Here is a 24,286-nt window from a genome sequence, read left to right as displayed (position 1 = left end):
ATTCATATGGCACATTATACACCTTTTTTTTCTTTTTTTTTGGTCAGTCATGGGCTTCAACTCTGGGCCTGGACTCTGTCCCTAAGCTCTTCAGTTCAAGACACTTCCAGTTTTCTGGTGATTAACTGGAGATAAAGAGACTCACAGACTTTCATGCCCAGGCTGGCTTTCAACCAGGATCCTCAGATCTCAGCCTCCTGAGTAGCTGGGATTACAGGCAATAGGCACTGGTGCCTGGCCAGATTATACATTCTTAAATGTAGATTATATACTTTTGAATATCTACTGCCATGGATACATTAGCCATGCATTAAAATGGATTTAAGTGCAAATTATGCACAAAAATAACATTTAAAACTATTATTGGGGTCATTTACAAGCAGTGGAATAACAAAAATTGTAAAAAACAAATTTGTAATAAGCATGTCCTAGTTTTATAAAGAGAAGTAAATTATCAAAATTAAAATAAAATGGGGCCAAGAGTTTGGCCTACTGGTAGAGTGCTTGCCTAGCATGCATGAAGACCCAGGTTCAATTCCTTGGTACCACATACAGAGAAAAGCTAAAAGTAGTGCTGTGGCTCAAGTGGTAGAATGCTAGCCTTGAGGAAGAAGCCAAGGACAGTGTTCAGGCTCTAAGTTCAAGCCCCATGCCAGGCAGCAAGAAAGAAAAAAAAAATTAGAATAAAATAAAAATCCAGGGGCCGTGAGTTTGGCTTAGGGTAGAGTGCTTGCCTTGCATGCATGAAGACATGGGTTCGATTCCTTGGTACCACATACATAGAAAAAACCTGTAAGTGGTGCTGTGGCTCAAGTGGTAGAGAGAGCACTAGTCTTGAGAAAAGTCCAAGGACAGTGCTCAGGCCCTGAGTTCAAGCCTCACGACAAATAGGTAAGTAAGTAAATAAATAAATAAATGATAAAAATCCACTATTTAACCATTCACTTCAAGTTGGGGAGATATTAAATAACTAATGAATTTAGGAGGGTAGTAACTCTTTCAAGTTTGCTTTCCCAATAAAGGTATTAAAAGTCTGAATTTGGGTTCATAAATTAGTAATTCCCACTAAAAAACCCACTGAAGGCACCTGTTAGATGAAAATGATACACACACACACACACACACACACACACACACACACAATTAGGTTATGTCTGAATGAGAACATTCAAACTGTGAATGCAGCCAAGTACTGGTGGCTTACATCTGTAATCCTAGCTCAGAACTCTGAAATCTGAGAACTGGAGTTCAAAGCCAGCCCAAGCAGGAAAGTCCACAAGTCTCTAGTCTCCAATTAAGTTGAGCTGTGTGCTTGCCTTGAACAAGAAAGTTCAGGGACAGTACCCAGGTCCAAAGTTCAAGCCCCACCCCCCCCCAAAAAAATAAAAGGAATAGTAGGTTTGTCCATTACAATTAGGAAATGAATGAAAAAAAAAATCCTAAGCCCAACATGATAGGAATTCTAAAGTAAAATGAATGTTATTTGGAATATAACTTAATGTTGAAAATGATCACTATAAAACTATCTTCAGAAACCCCAATTTTATCTTTTACTATTGCCTGGGTTCCTGGGCTTAGATATACAAATCTTTATCCCATCATCCACAGCCTGTCCTTCCTATCAACCATTTACTCCATTCTATCATGGTCTTCCATGTTTCTGATGTCTACTGTATACAAACTCTAAAAATAAACCTGTCTAAAATTAGCAGAGTCCACAGGTGACAGAAAAAAAAAAGTCCAATACAATCCACCCTATTGGTCTAAGGTGGTGGTAAACATCTGTAATCTCAGCACGCCCAGAGAGAAGGCACAAGGTCAAGTTTTCAGACCAGTCTGGAAGACATAGCAACACTGGACAGCAAAATACTAAAATAAAAATTTAAAAAAAAAAACAGATAATTTCCAAGTGACATTAAGTTTCTACCAAAATAGTTACATAAAGAATAACTTAAAGAGAGTTTCTAAGTATTCTGAAGTATTCTAAGCTAGAACAAAATGAGTTGAAGAAATGAGATTTGTCACTGACTTTGTTTCAATATATTACTACTATTAAAAGATATACCATCATTTCTCATACAATAAAAAAGCTACATTCTTATTTTAGATGCTTGAAATGTATAAAAATTAAGCCACAGTTTTTTTTTCAAAATTTCTCTTCTCCTAAATGATAACTGAAGGTTCTCTCAGCTATAAGTTATACTCCCAAATTTCCTGTATATTAAGGGTAAGTAGAAGTTACTTTTTATAACCATTCCAGCCTGTAGTTAGGACAAAAAAAAAATCTTAGCAAATGGAAATTAACTGAGAAGTTCAACACTAAAATCATTTCTTTTTTTTAAGTAACTGATAAATAGCTACTCTGCAATTTATCATTGTACCATTTTAATAAACCCAATGTATATACAGAGCCTAGAAAAACTGATGATAACCACAAGTTAGACCACTAGTATTACTATAAAACTTGCTAATAAGGTAAATAATTTCCCCTCAAATCTGGAAGAGATGCATAGTTTAGTTATGGCTACAATTTTATAGTATATTTTAGCTTCAAACTTATTTTAGTCAAGACATTAACCACGCAAACATTAACTCAGCTTCCATAATGGAAAGATAACTCAAATCATGTTTTACAAACTTGAATGAATTAAGACTGCATATATTATAAGTAATAGCTATTATTACATTCAGGTCACTACTTTTAGAAAAAAAATGCCAAAGTGTATTAGCAATCCACTTGAAAGTAGTTACACATACCTAATAGAAGAGCTATACAAGATGTATGGCACAAAATATTCTATCACAAAATATTCTATCACATCAACAGTTTTTTTTAAACCCTTTATAAAGACAGATATATATTTAAATGCTTATCCTAAGCTTTATTAAGGAACATTAAAAAAATTAAGATGACAGAGAATGTAAGTTCATTTAACCAGTTGTAAAAAAGGAGAGAGGATATAGTTTCATAATCCTTCTAATATTTCCAAGTGCCAAAGTCAATGAGTTATGCAATAGTCAACTAGTAGCAGGCAGGCAAAACCAAATTTGTTAACTTTTCAGTATCTTAAAACTTTTCTAAATTTTAGAAAATTTCTTAATTTCCTACCATGAATTTCACATTTAATTCTAAATCAAGTTATGACAATTAAAAAGATGCATTTTAACATAGCACAGTAACCTAGAAAAGTCAGCTTGAAAACTGACCTTAGGAAGCACATGGGAGAAGGCCTCTAAGTTATTTTTATCATATTTGCTTATGGAACTTTTTCCCATAAGTTTTAAATTAATAACGATGTTAGAAAACAAAAAAAGGATACTGTGACATCATGAAGTAATTTTCCTCACACTAAAACAAGCGTGTTATCAGAAAAAAATTAAATTTGGTTAATATCTTAATCCTTTAAAACAGGCCACATAGTCTGTTTCTTGGTTTTAAGCTCAGCTATAATTTAAGATTTTTTTTACAGCTTTTAAATTTAAAACTTATTGTAATAATGACTTTAAAACTATCAAAGGCCTCTATAAACCTCTGAGATTAGTGACTCATTCAGCAGAAGCTATAAATTGACACAGTGAAAAAAGTCCAAATAAATGCTTTGAGAAGACAGAGTAGACAAGAAAAATAAACAAGGAAATCTGTACTCTACTTTCAATCATCAAATGCTATCAAATTTTTACCCCACTCAAAATGTTTTCCAACATGGCTGCCACTTCCTTTGGAGAAGTAGATATGATTCACAGACACTAAGCTAGTTGGAAAGTATTTCACAAAGGTTACCTAAGTCTTACTACACACAAGATTATCTGTCCATCAAAGAGCAGAACTATTTTTCTGGTATTACAGAAATTTGTTCTTGTTTAGGAGAATGCGCTCCTTTCACTCAAACAGGAGGAAAAAAAGAGAAAGAAGACACTAACAGCAAATTACACATTTAATACCAAAGAGACAGAGGGTGTGTGTGCATGTGTGTGTGCGTGCGTGTGTGTGTGTGTCTATAAGTGTAAATGTCTGAATACATGTGTCTACACATGTATTGAGCTTAAAATGTGTTTAGGATCATGAACATCTTAGATCTAAAATATTACAAATAAATAATTAAAAATCGCAATATTAATTCAGAAACTATAGCACTAACACCTTCACAAGTTGATGAGAGAATAGTACATCATAACGAATAACACCCAAGAGATCATACATTAGCGAAGGTTAACAAACATCAGAAAATGTTGGTTAACAGTTTAGGATTTTCTACGCATAAATTATGTCATTAACTGCTACTCAATACCATGTGTTCTTTCATGTCACTACAAAAAAGTAATTTTTAATGTCAGAAAAAAACCTTTAAAAATAACCCAGCTTAAAGGGCCAAGAGGACTTGGAAAGCTATATGCTGTAATTCCCATGGACAAGAGGAATATCACAAGCAGCTTTTGGCTTCTCATGCCAAATAAAAGTTCCAAAATTGAGGTCTTAATATTTACTAATGCATTTGAAAATATATCTTTCACATTACTGGTTTTAAATAAGTTTACAGAATTCTAATCTCATGAAAAATAAATGAGATAAAGAGCAGACTGGTTAACCTCTGGGATCTATATTACATGATAAAACTACCACTTATGTACATTTTCCCTAGCTACACAATACACTAGCTTTAGTTATAAATATTAATTGAAATGCGAAGCATTTCTTCACTAAAGGAGGCAGAAGTATATCATTTAAATAAACATTCATATTTTTCAAATGTGTAAGACTTACCCGTCTTCGACAAAAGGGGAGGCCTTGGGCAATGATGCTAATGCTAAATATCTTCATCACAGTTTGATGTGGTAGAGGTTCTTTTGCACTTTTAAGATCAACAGGAACCAAGCCATGGTTTAGAGTAGCTTTTCCCGGTTTTGACATTTTAAAACTCCTCTTGGTTGATGAATACTCTCTACATGTAATACAGGCACATTACTAAAAACTCTAATCATCAAATTAAAATAATCTATATCTTAATAATTGTTTCAAAAGGCTGAGAACCCAAGGCCTGCTGCTTTTGTCTTTCAACCTTCTCCTACTGGATGTCCTGACCTGTCTGAGGCTTGGTGAAGTGCAAACTATCCTAGAATAGCCAGGAATTATAAACTCCTCAAGTGAGAGCTCCTGCTCCTGCCAGTCAAACAGCTGGTGAGCTCCCACACAAAGTCAGTAGCACAGATACAACCAAAGCAGGGCTGTGCTCCAGTCCCTTTTTGTACTTCAACTAGCTAACCTAGGTGTTCCCTAGAAAGCGAAAGTAAAACTTCCCTTACAAACTAAAATATACCCATACTGTATCTTCTCTTGGTATCATATTGAGTCTTTTTTTTTCTCCTTACCTTTACTGTCATCAACATTAATCTCTTAATATTCTTAATTCTGTTTCAATTTTAAGGATAGTGGTTACACATGTTCAAAATTACAAACATTTGTTCAGCCTTAGCTGAACATTAGTTAGAGCTCTTCAAGTGTTCATCTTAAGTATGCTCTTTCTTTTTCCATACCTAACATTCTTTATCTCATACTCAATGAGATAGTAAATATACTCTCTAGCTATTTATAGCCCTTAATCTTCCTACCAGAAACTATCTGCTGCTTCTCCAGAATTCTGAAAAATTCGCTTTTTCTATGGAAAGTACAATAGCCACATGGCTGATTAGAAGAGCATATAAAAAGAAGGTATGAGGCTCAAGTGGTAAAGTGCCTGTCTATCAAATATGAGACCTCGAGGTCAAACCCCAGAATATTGTGTGCATATGTGTATGTACAAATTATTTATAAAGTAACCTTTGATGGGCAGTAATCAGTCATATGTCTCTGAATGACAGGGATATTCTCTCTCCTTTGAGAAAGGTATTGACAAGTGATTTTATCAGAGTATGAGGGGCCTACTTTCCCCCCATCTACATGATAGAACATTAGAGGACCACCCTAGAATATGCAGCATTTCTTCATTAACTAAATGTCCCACAGTACGTGATTCTACAGTACAATGAGTACTTAGCTGACTGATTAAAAATGGTGATGGTGGTTAAGAGCTGAGTATGAAAATTAACAGATTATCTATATGGACTATCTGTTCACAACACTTGGTAGACTCGTTTGTCCCTTCCTTATGTATTTTTCTTCCAATAAACAGCCCATCATTTCCTCCACAGAACTCAAAAAGCTGTTACAGATCCCTTATTAGGCAAAGTCAAAGGGTGATAGGGAGGGAGAATTAGAAAGAAAACCTTAGAAGTGACTTTTTTCACTTGGGAGATTTATTAAATAAGGAATGCCTTGCTGGGAAGACAAATTCATGCACATACTCCTAATCACACTCTGATGCTATATTCTTTTTAGTAGACCTTTCTCTGATACCACAACTTAAAAATAAAGATAGAAAGTGAAAAATCATTGGCAGGGGTGGTAATTTTAGTTACACAAAATATTTTTTCCAAAGAAATGGCTAATATATGAAAAAGATACTGAACATCACCAATTATTGGGGAAATGACAATGAAAACCATGATGAGCTACCATTTCGTATACATTACAAAAGTCTTGTGTGTGTACACTAGTCTTGGAACTTGAATTCAGAGCCTAAGCACTGCCTGTGATCATTTGAGCTCAAAGGTAACACTATCACTTGAGCCAAACTCCACTTCCAGATTTTTGGGTGTTTAACTGGAGGTTAAGAGTCTTATGGACTTTCCTGTCCAGGCTGGCTTTGAATCACGATCCTCAGGTGTCAGCTTCTTGATTTTTACAGGCATCAGTCACTGGCACTCGGCTTACAATGGCTATTTTTTTAAAGAAAGGGAGTCAATGGCACAAGCAGTGGCCAAGACATGGTAAATTACAACCCTTCTGCATCATGGGTGGGAGCATAAAATGGCTTTATACAACCATAGGAGATAAACGCAGAGACTTGAACAGGAATTTGTATACCTAATAATCCTAACATCATTATTTACAATCACCAAAAGGTAGAAGCAAGGTAAGACAATGATGGATTGGAATACATAACTTGTGGATTAGAACAGATAATTTGTGGCTTACACCAACAACTGATTATCATGCAGCCTTCAAAAAGGAGAAAATTTTAACCATGCCTCAAAATGGATGAAAATCAAGGCAATATGCTATTCAAAATGGGCCAATTTCAAAAAGATTTCAAAAAGATATATTGTATGATGCCACTTATATAACTTGAGATAGTAAAATTCACAGTGTTAAGGAATACAAGACTGCCAGGATAGACAGAGGAGGAAAATGTTAGTATTTAACTGGAACTGAGTTTCAGTTACAGTGAATGACAAGGTTCTATAAATATAAAGTGGTAACAGTTATGCTGTTATTTTGAATTTGGTTAATGACATTAAACAAGATTAAAACATTAAAATTTTGTTACACATATTTAACCACAATAAAAATGTCTTAGTAATTTTTAAAGTAAATGATAATAGAAATATCATTACAAAGGAATCTCATCAGATATTAAGGGTTAAGAAGAGACAGTATTAAGGGACACTGGATATCTAGAAATTCATAAAGTAAAAAAATTAGACTGATCTGGGAAATCAAAGTATTACTATTCTTCAAGGTAAATATAAACTAGCCTCATTTGACATTCACTTTATAACACAGAACTAATCTGTTTGTATAACCTTACTCATAGTTCATATCATTAAAAAAAATTCACATGGAATGTAACTCCCTCCTAATGTATCCTAATTTAATAGCTAATTTAATATATTTTAAACTAAATGATATTTAAATGCAGAAAAGTTGGAGGGTAATATATTAAGTTTAATATTCATTCTGCATTTAAAAATACCAAATAGATAAGCTAAAAGCCCTCAGAGAACATTAAAGTCACATGTATTAATAAAGGTAAGGATATCCTTATTATCTTTAATATTGTCAAGGCCTAATCTTGGGGTGGAAAGACTAGGAACTGGAAAAGGACTGAGAAAATTAAAACATTTGATTTCATGTATTACTTTGCCAGTTTCTAAAGAACTAATAATTTCTTAATTTTCATAAGTCTAGCTTTCATTCACAACAGAAATAAGGTACAAGAAATAATGGGAGCAAAAGGCGGGGGGGAACCCCACAAAAACGAAGATTGTGTTTATCAAAGCCCAAGATTTAGTGTAAAACAAAGTGGTGCTGGTCTAATTCAACTTTATAAATTGGTAAATAGCTGCCCTCAACTGGATGATACAAGGCATTGCAACTCCAGCAAAGCTAACTCTAAATGGAATTGTTTGAACCATGTATCTTTGTGTGTGAAAAGGTAGCATCTGAACAAAGTGAATACTAACTCCCAAAGGGGTATACTGTAGACTTTTTCTATTTTCAAGAATTTAAGTAACAGTACATACTCTTGAAGCCATTTTTCCAATCAAATATAGAAATGTGCAAAATGTGCTGGTGGAGTGAAATGGTAGAGCTCTGCCACAAGAGTGAAGCCCTGGGTTTCATCTCCAATACCTCCAGTATCACCACCACAATGGACAGACAGATATGGGAAAATTACCACATCTTTAAATATAGACAGAAAAACCAAAACAATGCAGGAAATCATAAAGAATGTTTTTGATAGCCCCAATTATTAATACATTAAAACATCTGAAAAATAAAAGTTTTAGCTCTAGGTCTTCCTTTACAACCTCCTCCTCACCTTCAGCAAAGACTTTAAAAACAAATGCTTTTTAAGATGATACCAAAAACACTGAAGAAATTAACAGTACATGAGAGCATGGAGTCTCAATCCAAACTGCCTAATGTAAATCTTGGTGAGACTTTGACATGACTGCAATGACGATTAAATGAGTTAATTAGTAAGCTTATAGAATAATGCTTCACATTTAGTAAGTGCCCGGTGCTTCAATTTCACTATTAAAATTAGGATTAAAAAAAAACAAAACCTATGTTTTGTTGATTATATTTAGTTTCTAAAGCAAGGAAAGGAAGGAAAGCAAGAAGGGCTTCTAATATACACACCTAACAACAGTGAGGCATTTTACAACATAGTATCTACATAGTTCAGAAAAGACTTGCACTAATTCTATCAAAATACTCACCTAAAAAGAAAGAAAAAAAAAATAAGCTAGCTGGGCACAGTGGCTCACGCCTGTAACCCTAGCTACTCAGGAGGCTGAAATCTAAGAATTGTGATTCAAAGCCAGCCAGGGAGATAAAGGCCATGAGAAATCTCCAATTGACCACCAGGAAAGTCCAAGTCGCACTGTGGCTCTAGGGGTAGGGTGGTAGCCTTGAACTAAAGAGCTCAGGGACAATGCCCAGGCCCAGGGGTAGGGAGGGCAGTAGCCTTGAACTGAAGAGCTCAGGAACAATGCCCAGGCCCAGGGATAGGGAGGGCGGTAGCCTTGAGCTGAAGAGCTTAGGGACAGTGACCAAGCCCAGAGCCCAAGCCCCATGACCAAAAAGAAGAAGAAGAAGAAGAAGAAGAAGAAGAAGAAGAAGAAGAAGAAGAAGAAGAAGAAGAAGAAGAAGAAGAAGCAGCAGCAGCAGCAGCAGCAGCAGCAGCAGCAGCAGCAGCAGCAGCAGCAGCAGCAGCAGCTAAAAATATTATAAAACTTTAGGGAGTTTAAGACTTCTGCAGCTAGAGAGATCACGTGCACAACTAAAAAGAACTTGTTCAAACATTATCTCTGTAAAGTAACAAATACACTTTGCCCAAATAACACTTTCTGATCTTCTTCCAATCTTCTTTCTTCTAAAAGTTTATATTGGCAAAAACTACGATATAAAAATGTTATATAAGCCAGTGCTAGTGGCTCCTAGCTACTCAAGAGGCTGAGATCCGAGGACTGAGGTTCAAAACCAGCCTAAGTATAAAAAGGGCACAAAAGGCCCCTGAGAGTCTTATCTCTAGAAAACCAGAAGTGTGTCTAAAAAATGTCACTTGTTACCTTTGAAATGGACCTTTTTCCTCATCCTTTCCTCAGGCATTTGAAGAAATTTAAATTAAAATCCAACTATGAGATTCAATTCAGTAACTATTTCAACAATGTCCAGTGTCAAATCTTCAATGACTATAATGTAACTTACCTCACGATCCAGTTTAACTTTCCCACTCTACGCTGGGTTATCCCAGCTGTTAAACTGGCCTTAAACAGCTGCTCACCAAGAACTTAGTGGATGATTATTATAGTAATACCTTTAAGTCAAGTATGACAAAAATTCTAAGTGTTTGAGTAATAACAAGTATTTCAGTCATGCAAAAATCTCACATAATAATCAAGTGAGATACTGAAATTTAAATTTGACAATTCAAGATAAAATGTAAAGAACAATATAAAATATCATATATATTAGTTTTTAAAGTCTATTATTTAGTATCTTTACTATGTAGTTATTATATTAAGGTCCATCCTAATGGACAATTTTTAAATATAAACAGCTCATTAACCTTTAAACAATGTTTTATCAATTATTTATTTCCCTTGTAAAAAATTCTGTACATTGTGGCAGGCCAGAGAACCACAAATAAGGATATAGTATTAGTAATTCATTTAAGAGTTATCACTATTCCAACAGTAACTATTATAGGTGCTTTGATTATATGTCTTTAATTTTTTTAACTGAAAATATGCTTAGCTATTTTTTAGAAGTTTAGCAAATTGACAATTCTACACTTCATATGGATTTCTCCATGACAACTACAAAGCTGAATTTATAGAAATGCAAAATAACCAATGGTACATTGAGAATTTAAGAATATAATGAATTAAGGGGAGGGAGATAACTTTCTCATACTGTTGAGGCTCTGATACAATTATAGATCAATACCAATTATTTTAAGACAAATATACAACTTTAGAAATTTCAATAGCATATTAAAAAACTTAAGATTTATTAGTATTCATTAAAGTACTTTAGCATAGAACTTTAGTATAGCATTATTTACATTAAATATAGGAAATATAGAATAGGACAATAAATTATATGCATTAGATATATTTAGGGCTCATTCCTGAATGAGCTGTGCCTAATATCACTACATTTTCAACAATATGCCCAGTCTGATGTTATATCTGATAAATAAGTGATAAATGATAATTTTGTAACTGAAGTTAAGTTTTCATTCTTTTCCATTAAGTAAAACACTAACAAGAAAATTTTAAGACAAACCTTAATTCTCCTAATTAAGTGTTTCTGAAACAGAGGGAGGGAGTAGTAGTCCAGGAATACTATAAGATTACCAGGAGACATAAGGAAGTTTGGAGCTAGTGGGTTTAGAAAACACTTAGGCCTTTTTGTCATAACTGACAAAGTTTTGGGTAGTTTGCTAAGGGACAACAGATAACAAACACCTGAAAACATATTTTTAAATGCACTTTAAAAATTGAAGTAACTATTTAATGAAAACTATAAAAGCCTAAAGAATTTAAAGAGGATACCAGGAAACGGAAAGACACCCCATGCTCATCGGTAGGGAGAACCAATATAGTGAAAATGGCCATACTGCCAAAATTGATTTACAAATTCAATGCAATCCCCATCAAAATCCCAAAGACATTCTTTACTGGAATAGAAGGCATAATCCAAAGATTAATATGGAACAACAAAAGACCTAGAATAGCCAAAACAATTCTAGGAAAAAAAGAGAAGGTGGTATTACAATATCAAACTTCAAACTCTACTATAGAGCCATAATAACAAATAGCATGGTATTGGCACCAAAACAGATCAGAAGATCAATGGAACAGAAGATCCAGAAATAGAACCACATACCTATAGTCAACTTATTTTCAACAAAGGAGCCAGAGATATACAGTGGAACAAACACAGCCATTCAATTTTGGTGCTGGCAAAACTGGCAGCCACATGCAGAAAACTAAAAATTGATCCCAGCCTATTGCCATGCACAAGCATTAACTCAAAATCGATCAAAGACCTCAATATCAGACCTGAAACCTTGAAACTGCTACGGTAGGAGAGACATGAACTCATAGGCACAGGCAAAAACTTCTTGAACAGAGTCCCAGGGTCACAACAGATTGGCGAGAGAGTCGACAAGTGGGACTACCTAAAAATAAAGTTTCTGCCCAAATAAAAGCATAGCTACTAAAGTAGAAAAACAACAAACCAACTGGGAAAGGATATTTACCAATAATGCATCAGACAAATGCTTAATATCCAGTATCTACAGGGAACTCAAGAAACTAATCCCTCCCCAAACCCAACAAACCAATCTTTAAATGGACAAGGGAACTGAGACTTATCCAAAGAAAAGGTTAAAATAGCTGAAAAACATGATAAAATCTCATCATTCATGGTCATAAAGAAAATACAAATAGAAACAACTTTAAGATACCACCTTATCCCAATTAGAATGGCCAACATTCTGAACTCAGACAATGACAAATGCTAGCGGGATGGCTGGCAAGATTGTGGAGTAAGAGGGGCTCTACTGCACTGCTGGTAGGAATGTAAACCAGTTCAGCCACTCTGGAAGGCAGTTTGGAGGTTTCTTAAAGAACTGAAAATAGAACCTCCCTATGATCCCGCCATACCACTTCTGGGCATCTATTCTGAGCATCAAAACCTAGGATATGATAAGGACACCTGCTCAGCCATGTTCATCTCTGCACTATTCACAATAGCCAGGCGATGGAAACAACCCAGATGCCTACTGCAGATGAAAGGATACAAAAAAATGTATGTATGTATGTATGTATGTATAGATAGATAGATACACACACACACACACACACACACACACACACACAGGAATTCTACATAGCCAACTGACTAGATAAAATAATGACATTCGCTGCGAAATGGATGAAATTAGAGTGAATCATGTTGAGTGAGGAACAAAAGGCATGGTATCCTTAATATGTGGATAATAGATCCAAACAATACAAGAGCAATGACTCAATAATTGAGTACCCAAGGTTATGGACATGGTCGTGGAGATATAAACTTAACTATATAGTCATAAGAATATATGATGGAATATACTCTGCAGAAATGTTTGTAAATTGTTATGTACCTATGACATACAAACCATCAGCTTAATTTTAATTATGTTCTAAAATCTATGTGTCAGTAATTGGATATAGAGAATCCCTTCTTTAATACTTGTTTGTTGAACATGACATTGGAAACATGATGTAAAAATCAATGTTAATAAACCTTTAAAAATTCTATGAGATGTTAGTTTGCAAGGTCCGTTGTATAACCTTCTGGGCTAAAGAAGGCTAGCAGAAAAATATAACAAAAATGAAATAAAATATTGTCGATCATTAACTGATAAGAGACTAAAAGCTCCTGTTGATAATTAAGTGATAAGAGATTAAAAGCTCCTATCTTAAGAACTTGATTCTTTTCTGAACAAGGTAACAAAATCATCATATCCAAAACCAATCCAAAATCACCAATCCAAAACCAATCATCCCAAACCAATGTAACACAAGACAAGATGTTCACAAGACAATATGGTAGAAATGAACTTTACAACTTGGGAGGGTGCAAGAAAGGGAAGTGGGAGAAAAACGTGGGAAGGAGTAACAATGGTCAAGAAGTATGTACTCACTACCTTACAAATGTTAACTGTAACCCTTCTCTATATCACCCCAACAATAAAATTTAAAAAACAATACATCCAAGTATAAGATAAATACACTTTAATACAGATGTACTTAAGCCTAATTAAAACTTTTACTCCTTAAACCCTAACATAGATTGGGCAGCATATTGGAAATAAATAATTCTACATAGAAAATCAAATGTATAATGTAGACATTACAGAACCAACATCTATAACAAATGGGTGACTCTTAGTACTTTCCCCAAATTCACTAGTACCTTCCTTCACTCTTATTTGCAACTAATTTCAGTGGCCAGGAACTGCCATTTAAGACCAAAAAGAAATTTTAAAAATTCAATGTTTTTGCTTTGAAATCAACTTCTAAAACCACTTCTATTTCTGTAAGAGAGAAGCCATCTTGATTAACTATCAGCAAAGACCACCTGACAACATGATAAAGCACATTTTTATAAAGCAAAAAGAAAGTTTTAAGACAACCAAATATTTTTAATGCTCACAATCCTTGAAAACTGTCATCATTCTTCTATTTAGAGGTTAACGTTTACGTGCAAGATGATTCACTGACAATACTATTATGAGGAGGAAGTTAATGTCCTACATTAAAGTTATGGGTTACAACATTTACAAGAGAAAGGTTACTACAACATTTACAAGCTGTATCATCTAAAATGCATGCTAAACAAAGACTTTCAGAAACTAATGCTTCTTTGCAATCATTTCTTGACTGTAAGAGTTGTAAAAATTTTGTAGATGTGCCTGTCTTCCCTTCCATTTATTCCAGTGCTGGCAACTTAGTCAAGAACACCCAAGTACCTTAAGAAACATTAACATGTATTTCATCCTTCCAAATCTTTTCTTTTATTCTTTTGTATTGTTGCTACCAAGACTCAAACTCAAGGCCCTAAAAGCTCACATGTGGTGAGCACACTAACCACTAGAGCCACACTTTCAGCCAACAGTTTACTAGTTAATTGGAGATGAAGTCTTGAGTACTCCCCTCTGCCCAGGCTGGCTTTAAATCATTATCCTTTGTGGGGGGAGTAGGGGGGGGCGGCCCTGGGAAGAAGGGAGAGGAGGGAGGAGGGAAGTGGGAGGAGGGGGAGGACAATGACAACGACTATTTAGATGGGTAATTCTTTCCTCACACATATATGCTCTGAAAGCCTAAAGCAACTTATCATGGAAAGAGTTTTGCTTTTAGACAAATTCTTAAGACTTTTTCAAAACGTATACTAAAATTTCCAACAGTAATCCTGAACACATGTATACATTTAAGAGTCACAAAAATAGCAAAAACAAAAACAAGCACCCCCAAAAATTGGATTAAATAAAAATCCTCTGCAAGTATAAGACAATGTAAGACAATGCACATAACGGCTCCAAATATTCCAAGTTCTGAACAAGAAACAAGCACAGACTACTTTCAAACCCATGAAAATTAGCTCTATCATAGAAATAAAGTACTATGGGGCCCTCTAGGGTTGAGTAGAGCAACTACAGAATAAATATGCAAAAAAAACCTACTAAAAGCTATTTTATATCTTCTTGTAGATTTACATACTTTCTTTTGAAGTATTCAATAAAAGAGTTTAGGATGATTCAAGTTTTTCCTACAAAAAGATCCCAATGCTAAAGGGGGAATGGTGAGAATAAGTTCATTTTTTGATAGTACAGAGGTTTAAACTCAGGACCATAGGCAAGTACTTTGTAACTCTGAGCCATGTCCTTAGTCCTTTTTGCTTTTAATTATTGTTTTTATAGAAAGTCTTGTGATTTCTGTCTTCAAACCTCAATCCTATCTTCTCCTGAGTGGCTGTAATTATACACAAGCTACCACATATGCACATGAGCAATCACTAGCAAAATTATTGTAAAATTGATATTCTTGTAGAATTTTTTAAAGGCCCCTAAGCTTATTACAGGTTAATAAAAAGATGTGTATATTAATACTTTGTCTATGGGACAGAACATTTGATACATAAGCAAGACACACATTTCACCACTAGCTTTATCATTTACTTGCTTAGACCTTAAGCAACTAGTAATTCCAAGTTACTATTTTAGAAAACACAGTTAGCAATAATCCCAAGACTGCACCCCTTTACTGACATGGGATATACTAGGATCACAATATGTGACCCCACAAGACACAATGTAATTAATTACCTACAATGTAAGTTACAAAGGAGGAACACAATTTTTATCAAACTAGGATGAAATACCCTTAACAGCAGATGCGGTATGAAACAGAGCCTAGTAAGACAGACCTGAAATAAATCTTAACTGCATATGAGTGAGACAGTCATAAGAAAATGTATCAAGATATTCTGAGTTTTACAAGGTTTAGGTTTTTAAAGAAGTTTTCTTTTAGATATAAGAAATACCTAAGTGTTCTTTTATGGCTCTATAGAGAAATCAAAAATAAAACACTAGTCAAATCAGAGTAATAAGGTTTTCCTGTGGTGACTTCTTTTTCAAAAAAAGATATCTAGATTTGGTATGTTTGTTATTGAGAGAAGATCTTATCTGTCTCCAGGGTAGCCTGGAACTTGCTATGCAGTTCAGCCCAGGTTAACCTCAAACTCAAGATCTTTTCCCTAAGTAGTGGAATTACAAGTATGTGCCTCCACAGTGAGCCTTTTATTTTTAAAATGTAACTAAAATCTATAACTGGTCTGCATTAAAAAAAAATCTTGGTTTTATTTAAATTTCTTCCTATTTAGACAATACAAGGCTAAAAGATCTTAAGCCCCAATCCCTCCAGCTGAACCATGAGGAAAAGGAGGAAAAAAATTATTTTTGATATAGTAGCCATGGGAAAGTGAATTCAAGACCAGGAGATGAGGAGCTGGGTGAATAAAAAGCAGACCAAAAGTTGCCAGTAAAAGATACATCTGAAAGGGGATTCAAATCTACCACCTCAACATTTTGAGGAAAGGATGGTAAAGTAGAAGAAAAACAGTGTATAACATCATTTCTTTCTTTAGGTCACACCAGCTAATAAATAAAATCTAACTACATAAACTATAGAAATTACAAATAAATTTAAGAGTTCAAGTTTTTCAAACAAGCAAAAATAACATAGAAATCCAAGTTTTAACCCATATAAGTCAAGGTATTTCAATATTAGGTCAAGTTAGACTGAAGGAAGTGATATTAAATCTGTTTACAAATACTATTTACGGGCTAAATCAGTGATTCACTGTAAATCTTAAAATTAGCAAACAAGAGTAGACTATCATAAACATTTTTACATATATGAATAAGGTGCTCAAAATACAAAATTCTGTTCCAATAGGTGCACGTGGCTAGTAATAATTTCTACTTAAGTTTCAAATGATAAACTAATTTGAGGCAGTTTCCAATAATGCATGTCAGAAGAGTAACATGTGACACTGACCATATTTTATAAAGATTCTTCATTGCTTTACATAAATCATATTTCACCCAAAGATTCAAGACCCCACACAAACTACTATTCCCTTTTTGCCCCAGCACAGAGAGTAGAAAACTCGGTATTATTAATTTTTCATTGTAAACAAGATAAATTTCCCACTCCTTTTTGATTACCCTATGATCAGTATTTATTTTTGATACTTTTTATAAAATATCTAGCTGGGCGCCAATGGCTCACGCCTGTAATCTTAGCTACTCAGGAGGCTGAGATCTGAGGATTGTAGTTCAAAGCCAGCCCTGGCACAAAAGTCTGTGAGACTCCTATCTCCAATTAACCTCAAGGAAACCAAAAGTGGTGCTGTGGTTCAAAGGGTAGGGCGATAGCCTTGAGCTGAACAGCTCAGGGACAGGGCTTAGGCTGAGTTCAAGCCCCATGACTGACCCAAAAAGCAAACCAAAAAAAAAAAAAAAAAAAAAATTTCTATAAAACAAGTATTAGCTCACTGTATTAATACAAATGTAAAGATTAATTACCAGTAATAGCCAGTGAAAGCAACATTAACCTCATTAAGACAGAGGTATAAATGTATGTCAAGTTCACAGCAAATTGACTATACTCACTTTTGTTGTCTTTGTATAGAATGGGGAGGAGAGCTGGTGAATGGGAAGGTCCACCACACTACTGGAATTTGTGACATTGTTACTATGTGGGCGATCCTCTTCTCTGCTACTGTCATCAGACTGATCAAAATCATCACTCTCCTGGTCCATTTCCTCCTCTTCTTCATCTTCCTCATCTTGTTCACCACCATGTTCTTCGTCTTCCTCTTGTTCTTCTTGGTTCCCCGAGGAGTCCTCTTCTACTGAAATAAATCGATTATTATTTTCTTCCACTTGTCCTTGCTGGGAATCATTTTGGTCTCCAGGTCTAGGTTCTGCTCGGACAACATCGCCATTCCTTGCAGTGTGCTCCTCCTCTAGGTGTCTTAGCTGCTGCTGCTGTTCCTCCTCTACCACACGATTCATCTGTTCCTCATCTATCTGGCTTGAGGAAGAGTTACCTCTCAGAGGGCCTCCAGTTCGTCGCCTTTTGCTGCCCACAGAGAGCAGTTCTTGATTCATTTCCAAAAGCCAGCTTGCTACTTCTTGGACCTTGGCTAGACTATCAGAAGATGCAAAAGTTTTCACATTCTGTGAGAAAACAGGGTGGGGGGGGAGAGAGACAATGTTGTCATGTTAAATTATCTCTATTTTCATGTTATAGGTCTATATTCTAAGTGACTGCAAAAGTATTTGATGCTTTTTAGGTATGAAGATAGCCCTTAGTAATCAATATAGAAAATGTAAATTACAAAAGTTTGGGCCTTTTTTAAGACTCATATTAACAGCTTTAATTTCTTTTCAATAATTCCCAAGTTTAATCTAGCTGGTTTAACCCACAAATATAATTCAGCCAATAAAACAAACTATCTTTGGATCAGTTCCAAAACTTTACCCCGTATAAGACTTCAACAAAATATTAAGTCTAACACACAAAATTTGTTCAGTGAGTTGGGTGCAGTGGCTCACGCCTGTAATCCTAGCTACTTAGGAGGCTAAGATCTGAGGATCAAGGTTCAAAGCCAGCCCTGGCACAAAAGGACCTGAGACTCTTACCTCCTCAAGAAAACCGAAGTGGGATTTGGCTCAAGGGTAGGGTGGTAGCCTTGAGCTGAAGAGCTCAGGGACAGCACCCGGGCCAAGTTCAAGCCCCATGACCCACCAAAAAAAAGTGTTCAGTGAAGTTTGGGAAATACTGGGGTAAATCATGTTCATAAAGTTCATTTATCTGGGAAATTTCCCCCAAAAGTTTTCTGATCACAGAATCTTATCAGATATAGTTCTATAACAAATAGCAAATATAATCCCTGTAATTTCCCCTCAATGAATATAATCAACTGGACAGCAGAATTAAAAATTCTATTTAAAAGAAAAAGTTCTTAAGTTCATACCCTCTGACCCAGTAACTCCACTTCTGGCAATCTATCCTAAGGAAGCAATCCTAAAACAGAAAAAAAAAAAAAATTATACAGAAGATGCTCACTGCAGCTTCATCCACAAAAGCATAAAAACAAAACAAAAATAAAAATAGATAAAAACCAAAAGCCAGATGTTCAAGATAAAATAATTCATGATAGAACATGTATATATAGCCTTAAATATGACATTCACAAAAATTTGTGAATACAAGAATGTCTTTTAAGAAATTAAATACCATGTAATTTTTAATAAACTGCCAAGAATGGTTCAAAATCACCTTTAAAGCAGCAATACAACAGATGTTTTAAATGTATTTTTTAGCCATATTTCTCAAATTTTATATAGCAAGTACATTTACTTTTGTCCTTTAACAGAGGCTGAACTCAAAGTCTGAGGAGCGTCTTTTCAGCAAGTTCATTATACCCTTCAATGGTATCATAAGGGGACAAGTTCAAGGTTACCTAACATAATGCTAACACATTATACACATTTAAAAAAACACTATGACCTAAAGCGTGAAACATTCATACAATGTTACTAAAGAGTTTTATATTTTAAAATTTATTTTGATTTTATGACAGTCTCGCCAGATGCCAGTGGTTCACACCTGTAATACTACTCAGGAGGCTGAGATCTGAGGATCTTGGTTCAAAGCCAGCCAAGGCAGGAAAGTCCATGAGTCACTTATCTCCAATTAACCAGAAAACCACAAGTAGCACTGTGGCTCAAAGTGGTACAGCAGTAGCTTTGAGCCAAAGAGCTCATGGACAGGGCTCACACTCCAAGTCAAAGCCGGGGAAGATAAAACACACTATACCATAACCCCGACCACCTCACTTCTCTAATTTTCATTAGAGAGAGTTGTGTGTGATTTTATTTTATATAATGTTCTGGAACATCAAGTGGTATCCCAGACCCTAAAAACAAGATATTCCTGTTTCTAACACATGTACATAATGCCAAGCCATGTTAAATACATAATTAACTATCTCAAACACATAAACCATGTTTTTACCATAACTAGTGACACTGAACTTGAGTTCAGTAAAATAAAATCTGGTAAGTATTTTGACATATTACACAATTATGAAAAAAAAAACTGCACTCTTGGCAAATAGACATAGTAAGAATGGAAATGACTCCGGTCAGGAATAGTATCAATTAAATCCAAGGAACCCCTTATGGTGAAAATGTTCCTCACTGCACAGGCAACTGAGGCTCACAGAAATCAAAACTTCTAGCTAAGCAAAGTGCAGACAAGAATTGACACATCTCCTATTCTTCACTCTACCGTAAACATAATCAAATCCTAAAAGATTATTTCCTAAAAGATTACTCTCTAACATCACTGCTGCTTGCTTTTCCACAACCAGGATCATGACAGTGTTCAAGCCAGGCACTAGCTGTCTCAAGCATATAATCCTAGGTATCAAGAGGCTGAGATCTAGAAGATCACAATTTGAGACCAGTACAGGCAGTCAAGTTCATGAGACTCCATCTCAAAAAATAATAAAAAATAATCATCAAAGAAGTGAACTGGAGAGATGTCTCACTGGTAGTGCTAGCAACATGAACTGAAATAACTATTAGACCCGAGTTCAAATTCCAGGATGTCCAAACAATTGTTTTAAAAATTAGTACTCTAAAATATTCACTGAGCATTAAATATACCTCAGATTATTATTATTATTATAGAGGAAAATTGGATTTTTTTGGGGGGGTGGTGGTTGTGGGGCTTGAACTCTGGGCCTAAGCGCTGTCCCTGAGCTCTTCAGCTCAAGGCTACCGCTCTTCCCCTGGGCTTGGGCATTGTCCCAGAGCCACAGTGCCACTTCCAGTCTTTTAGTAGTTAATTGGTGATAAAGAGTCCCAAGAACTTTAGTGTCCCAACTGGCACTGAACTATGATCCTCAGATCTCAGCCTCCTGAGTAGCTAGGATTACAGGCATAAGCCACTGCGCCCTGCTGGATATGTTTTTTTTAACCCCAGCAAACACAGACAAAAAGTATGACATTTTTCTTTAATGCTAACCAATGTCACTTAACCTTTTATAACCAGAATCCATAATAAAATTAACTTTCACAATACAATATCCCAAAGCAAGTATTTAAACAAGCAGAATCAATTGGACAAAAAGTATGACATTTTTCTTTAATGCTAATTAATGTCACTTAACCTTTTTGTCCAGAACCCACAATAAAATTAGGTTTCACAATCAGTATTTCAAATTAAGTATTTAAACAAGCAGAAACAAGAGCTTGGGGCAAGGGTCTTTAAAATATTCTCAACACCCAAAGTCTCTACAAATAACCATGATTAATTAAACAGTAAATTTTTCTTTTATTTGTAATATGTTCATGAAGATGCTACAAACACTAGATTAATAAATACTGAGCCCTGTGTGCTAGGGAAAATACAATTCTTAAACTTTTGCAACTGGAAACTTGTTTCATCAATGGATGAACTCTAAGCCAAGCTTGTGTGGCTGCCTAAAATTCTGGATACTCAGGAGCCTGAGACACAGAGGAACATGGTTCAAAGACAGTTCTGTCAAGAGTCCAAATTGATAGACTGGAGGTGTAGCTCAAATGGTAGAGTGCCAGCCAGGAGCAAAAAAAGTCAAGCCAGTATCCTATGTTCAAGCACCACAACAATAGCAAAAAGATAAACAAAAGCAAATAAAAACAAAAAAACCACTTAATGTGTAATTTCATGTGATTCTATCATAACTCATGCCAGAATTAATCTTATCTAACATGTTACTTTCTCCATCTCCGTAAGGTATATATCAACAGTCTTTCAGCACAAAAAACATTACAAGACAATCCAGTATCATGCATGGTGGTCATTTTTAGCTGCATAATCACCAACTTAAAGTATGAGAACTAATGAATAAAATGGGGGAGTGACAGAGGGAAGGAAGCGAAAGGAGAAAAGAGAAAGGGGAGAAGGGGGGAAGGATAAGGAAAAGAAAAAGGAGTTAGAAATTTAATTCTCATTTAGGAGATTTCATTAGGAAAGTATGCAATTTTAATACAGGTAAACAAAACTGCTTTTATCTGTTTCCCATTTGAAAAATCCTGCCTAGACTTCTCCCTTGCTGAAGCTAAACAATAACCTCATTTACATGAATATGCCAGACCTTCACTACTCAGACTCCAGAAATAATCATTCAATCTTCCTCTTCAAATTCTTGGCAAGAAGACTGAACAGACATACTGAGAAAGATACTGCCAGATTGTCCTGCCCTTAGGTTTCAGAAAGCATGTATGGGGGGGAAAGGGGGTGTACCCTCAGACACTACGACCTAATGACTATAAAAATAAGTTTTTTATACCATTAGGAAAAATATACATACCAGTTGGAATTCTGTAAAATGTGCGGATATAAAAATTTCTAGAAGTTGTCTAAGTACAGAAGAAACCTGGATACATGAACTCTGTTCTAGCCTGGTCCCATCTCTATCCAGTGATTCTAACAATTAGATATATTATATTCCAATTTAAGCCTTCTTTTTTTCAATTCTTTTCTAGTATAGATTAATAAGGGCTATTATTTTTAGACAAAAACATCATGCCTTTTTTACAAATATGTCTAATTGTTAGAAGTAATACACCCCTGCCACAATGATTAAATCAGTAAAACAGATCATTTATGTACTGATGTGTAGTTTTTCCACACAAGAAATTGTACAGTTTTTCACACAAGAAATTTTTAAAATTTTTCAGGTTATAAAACAGTATTTCTGGACAAACCTAACAAGGCAGCAGTTGTAATATATTTTCAAACTTCAAAACAACCCTCAATTTCAGTATAAACAATGCTGTGTTGTACACTCATCCTAAAACTAAGAAGAAGCATTGTGAATTGGTCACAACTCAAATTCTTTATCACAATGAGGGCTGCTGAAGGGTTTTACCACTATACTCAGCATTCAAGTAACTACAAGACTATAAGGATGATCACTGCTTTCTAAAACCACTGGTTGACAGAGCTAATCTGTTTCTGGGAAGGTTTTCTTCATTCTCAAGTTACTCCTCTTGCCTAGACAAAAATCTCCTCTTGCCTAGACAAAAATCAAAGAGTGAACTCAAACAAGAAGAAACAAAAGCCACAAAAATTATGTCTTTTCCCTATAATACTAATTCAGCTACTCAAGATACAGAAACCAAAATACAAGTAGAAAAGCTTAACCATATAAAGCCATGTTATATTCAAATTAGTATTCTTCTTTTGTATTCATTTAAATTAAAAACCATTTAGACTACCCATTATAGATACCATACTAACTACTAGTCATTTAATCCAGATCTCTAAAATCATTATTCCTATTTCACAAAACAGGAAACAACCTCAGACTAAGGTCATTTGTCCAAAGATTTATAGCTAGTAATATGTTTAAACTTAGATTTGAGATACTCACTTAGCAAAGAAGTATTCAGGTATGGAGTAATTAGTATCTTCCATTAGCATGAGAAAACAGAAGTCACAAATAACAGTAATGATATCATGGACAATGAGTCTAGACTGTGGCTCATTAAAAAAAAAAGTAAGTAAAACCAATCAAATCATATCTGTCCTAAGCCCATTTATGCCAGAATTAACACATCTCAGTAACTTGCACCACACCCCAAAACTCATGCACGTATTTCAATTGTCCACGGCCTCTAAGATGTTCACTTTTTCTGAGCTTAAAACTGAATTGTGGGTTATGTAATTGCTGGAAATGAAGCTGAGACATTTGAGATGTGGCTGAAGACAGGTAAGGTCTTTCATATTCATGTGTCATAATAAAGAAGATGAACAAGACTGGAAATCACTAGAGCTATGATCAGGAAAGTGACACTCATAGCAATCCACTACACAGATTGTTTCAGCAGTAATGGGATAAAAACTAATGAAGAAGAGTAAAGCCTTACTGTAAAAAAAAAAAATCTAGTCTTCAATCAGTACTACTATCATCACCTGGGAACTCGTCAGAAATGCAGTATCTCAGGTCCCACTCCAGATCTACCCAGTCATCATCTGCAGTTTTAACAAGACTCCTAGATGTATCTTATAGTCAGTCAACTGATGTCAGAGTCAATAATCTGCAACGGCAATGAACACTGCTTTTACTTTGCATTTCAAGAAAAGAAGGCAATTTTCATGTTCCTTTACTTGCTGATAACTAGCTGACCTTTTAATATTCTAGAACCTTAACCTGTTTAATACTTGAGGTTTTGACTCTGTGATATGCAACAATCTTTAAATTCCTTGTGTTGCTAAG

At 35.0% G+C, this 24,286-nt stretch overlaps 1 protein-coding gene across 4 annotated transcripts in view; it reads right to left on the bottom strand.

Moving 5' to 3' along the window:
* Positions 1–24,286, bottom strand: part of Fbxw7 (F-box and WD repeat domain containing 7) — a 101,965-nt gene that overhangs the window by 44,292 nt on the left and 33,387 nt on the right. For 3 of the 4 annotated variants that reach the window (XM_090356858.1, XM_090356855.1, XM_090356857.1), the window contains exons 2-3: positions 18,989–19,038; positions 17,619–18,188 (exon numbers count right to left, since the gene is read on the bottom strand). In XM_090356858.1, coding sequence (XP_090212984.1) covers positions 17,619–18,119 — 501 coding nt within the window. In that variant the 5' untranslated portion in view covers positions 18,120–18,188; positions 18,989–19,038. Of the gene's footprint in view, positions 1–4,762; positions 4,941–17,618; positions 18,189–18,988; positions 19,039–24,286 lie in introns of those variants that run through there. The other variant, XM_090356859.1, reaches the window with a different exon arrangement.

The sequence above is a fragment of the Megascapheus bottae genome, chromosome 23, assembly GCF_031878675.1.
Source record: "Megascapheus bottae isolate mThoBot1 chromosome 23, mThoBot2.hap1, whole genome shotgun sequence".
Lineage (NCBI taxonomy): Eukaryota > Metazoa > Chordata > Mammalia > Rodentia > Geomyidae > Megascapheus > Megascapheus bottae.
Note: the sequence above shows the minus strand (reverse complement) of the source record. Positions and strands in the feature narration are given on the sequence as shown.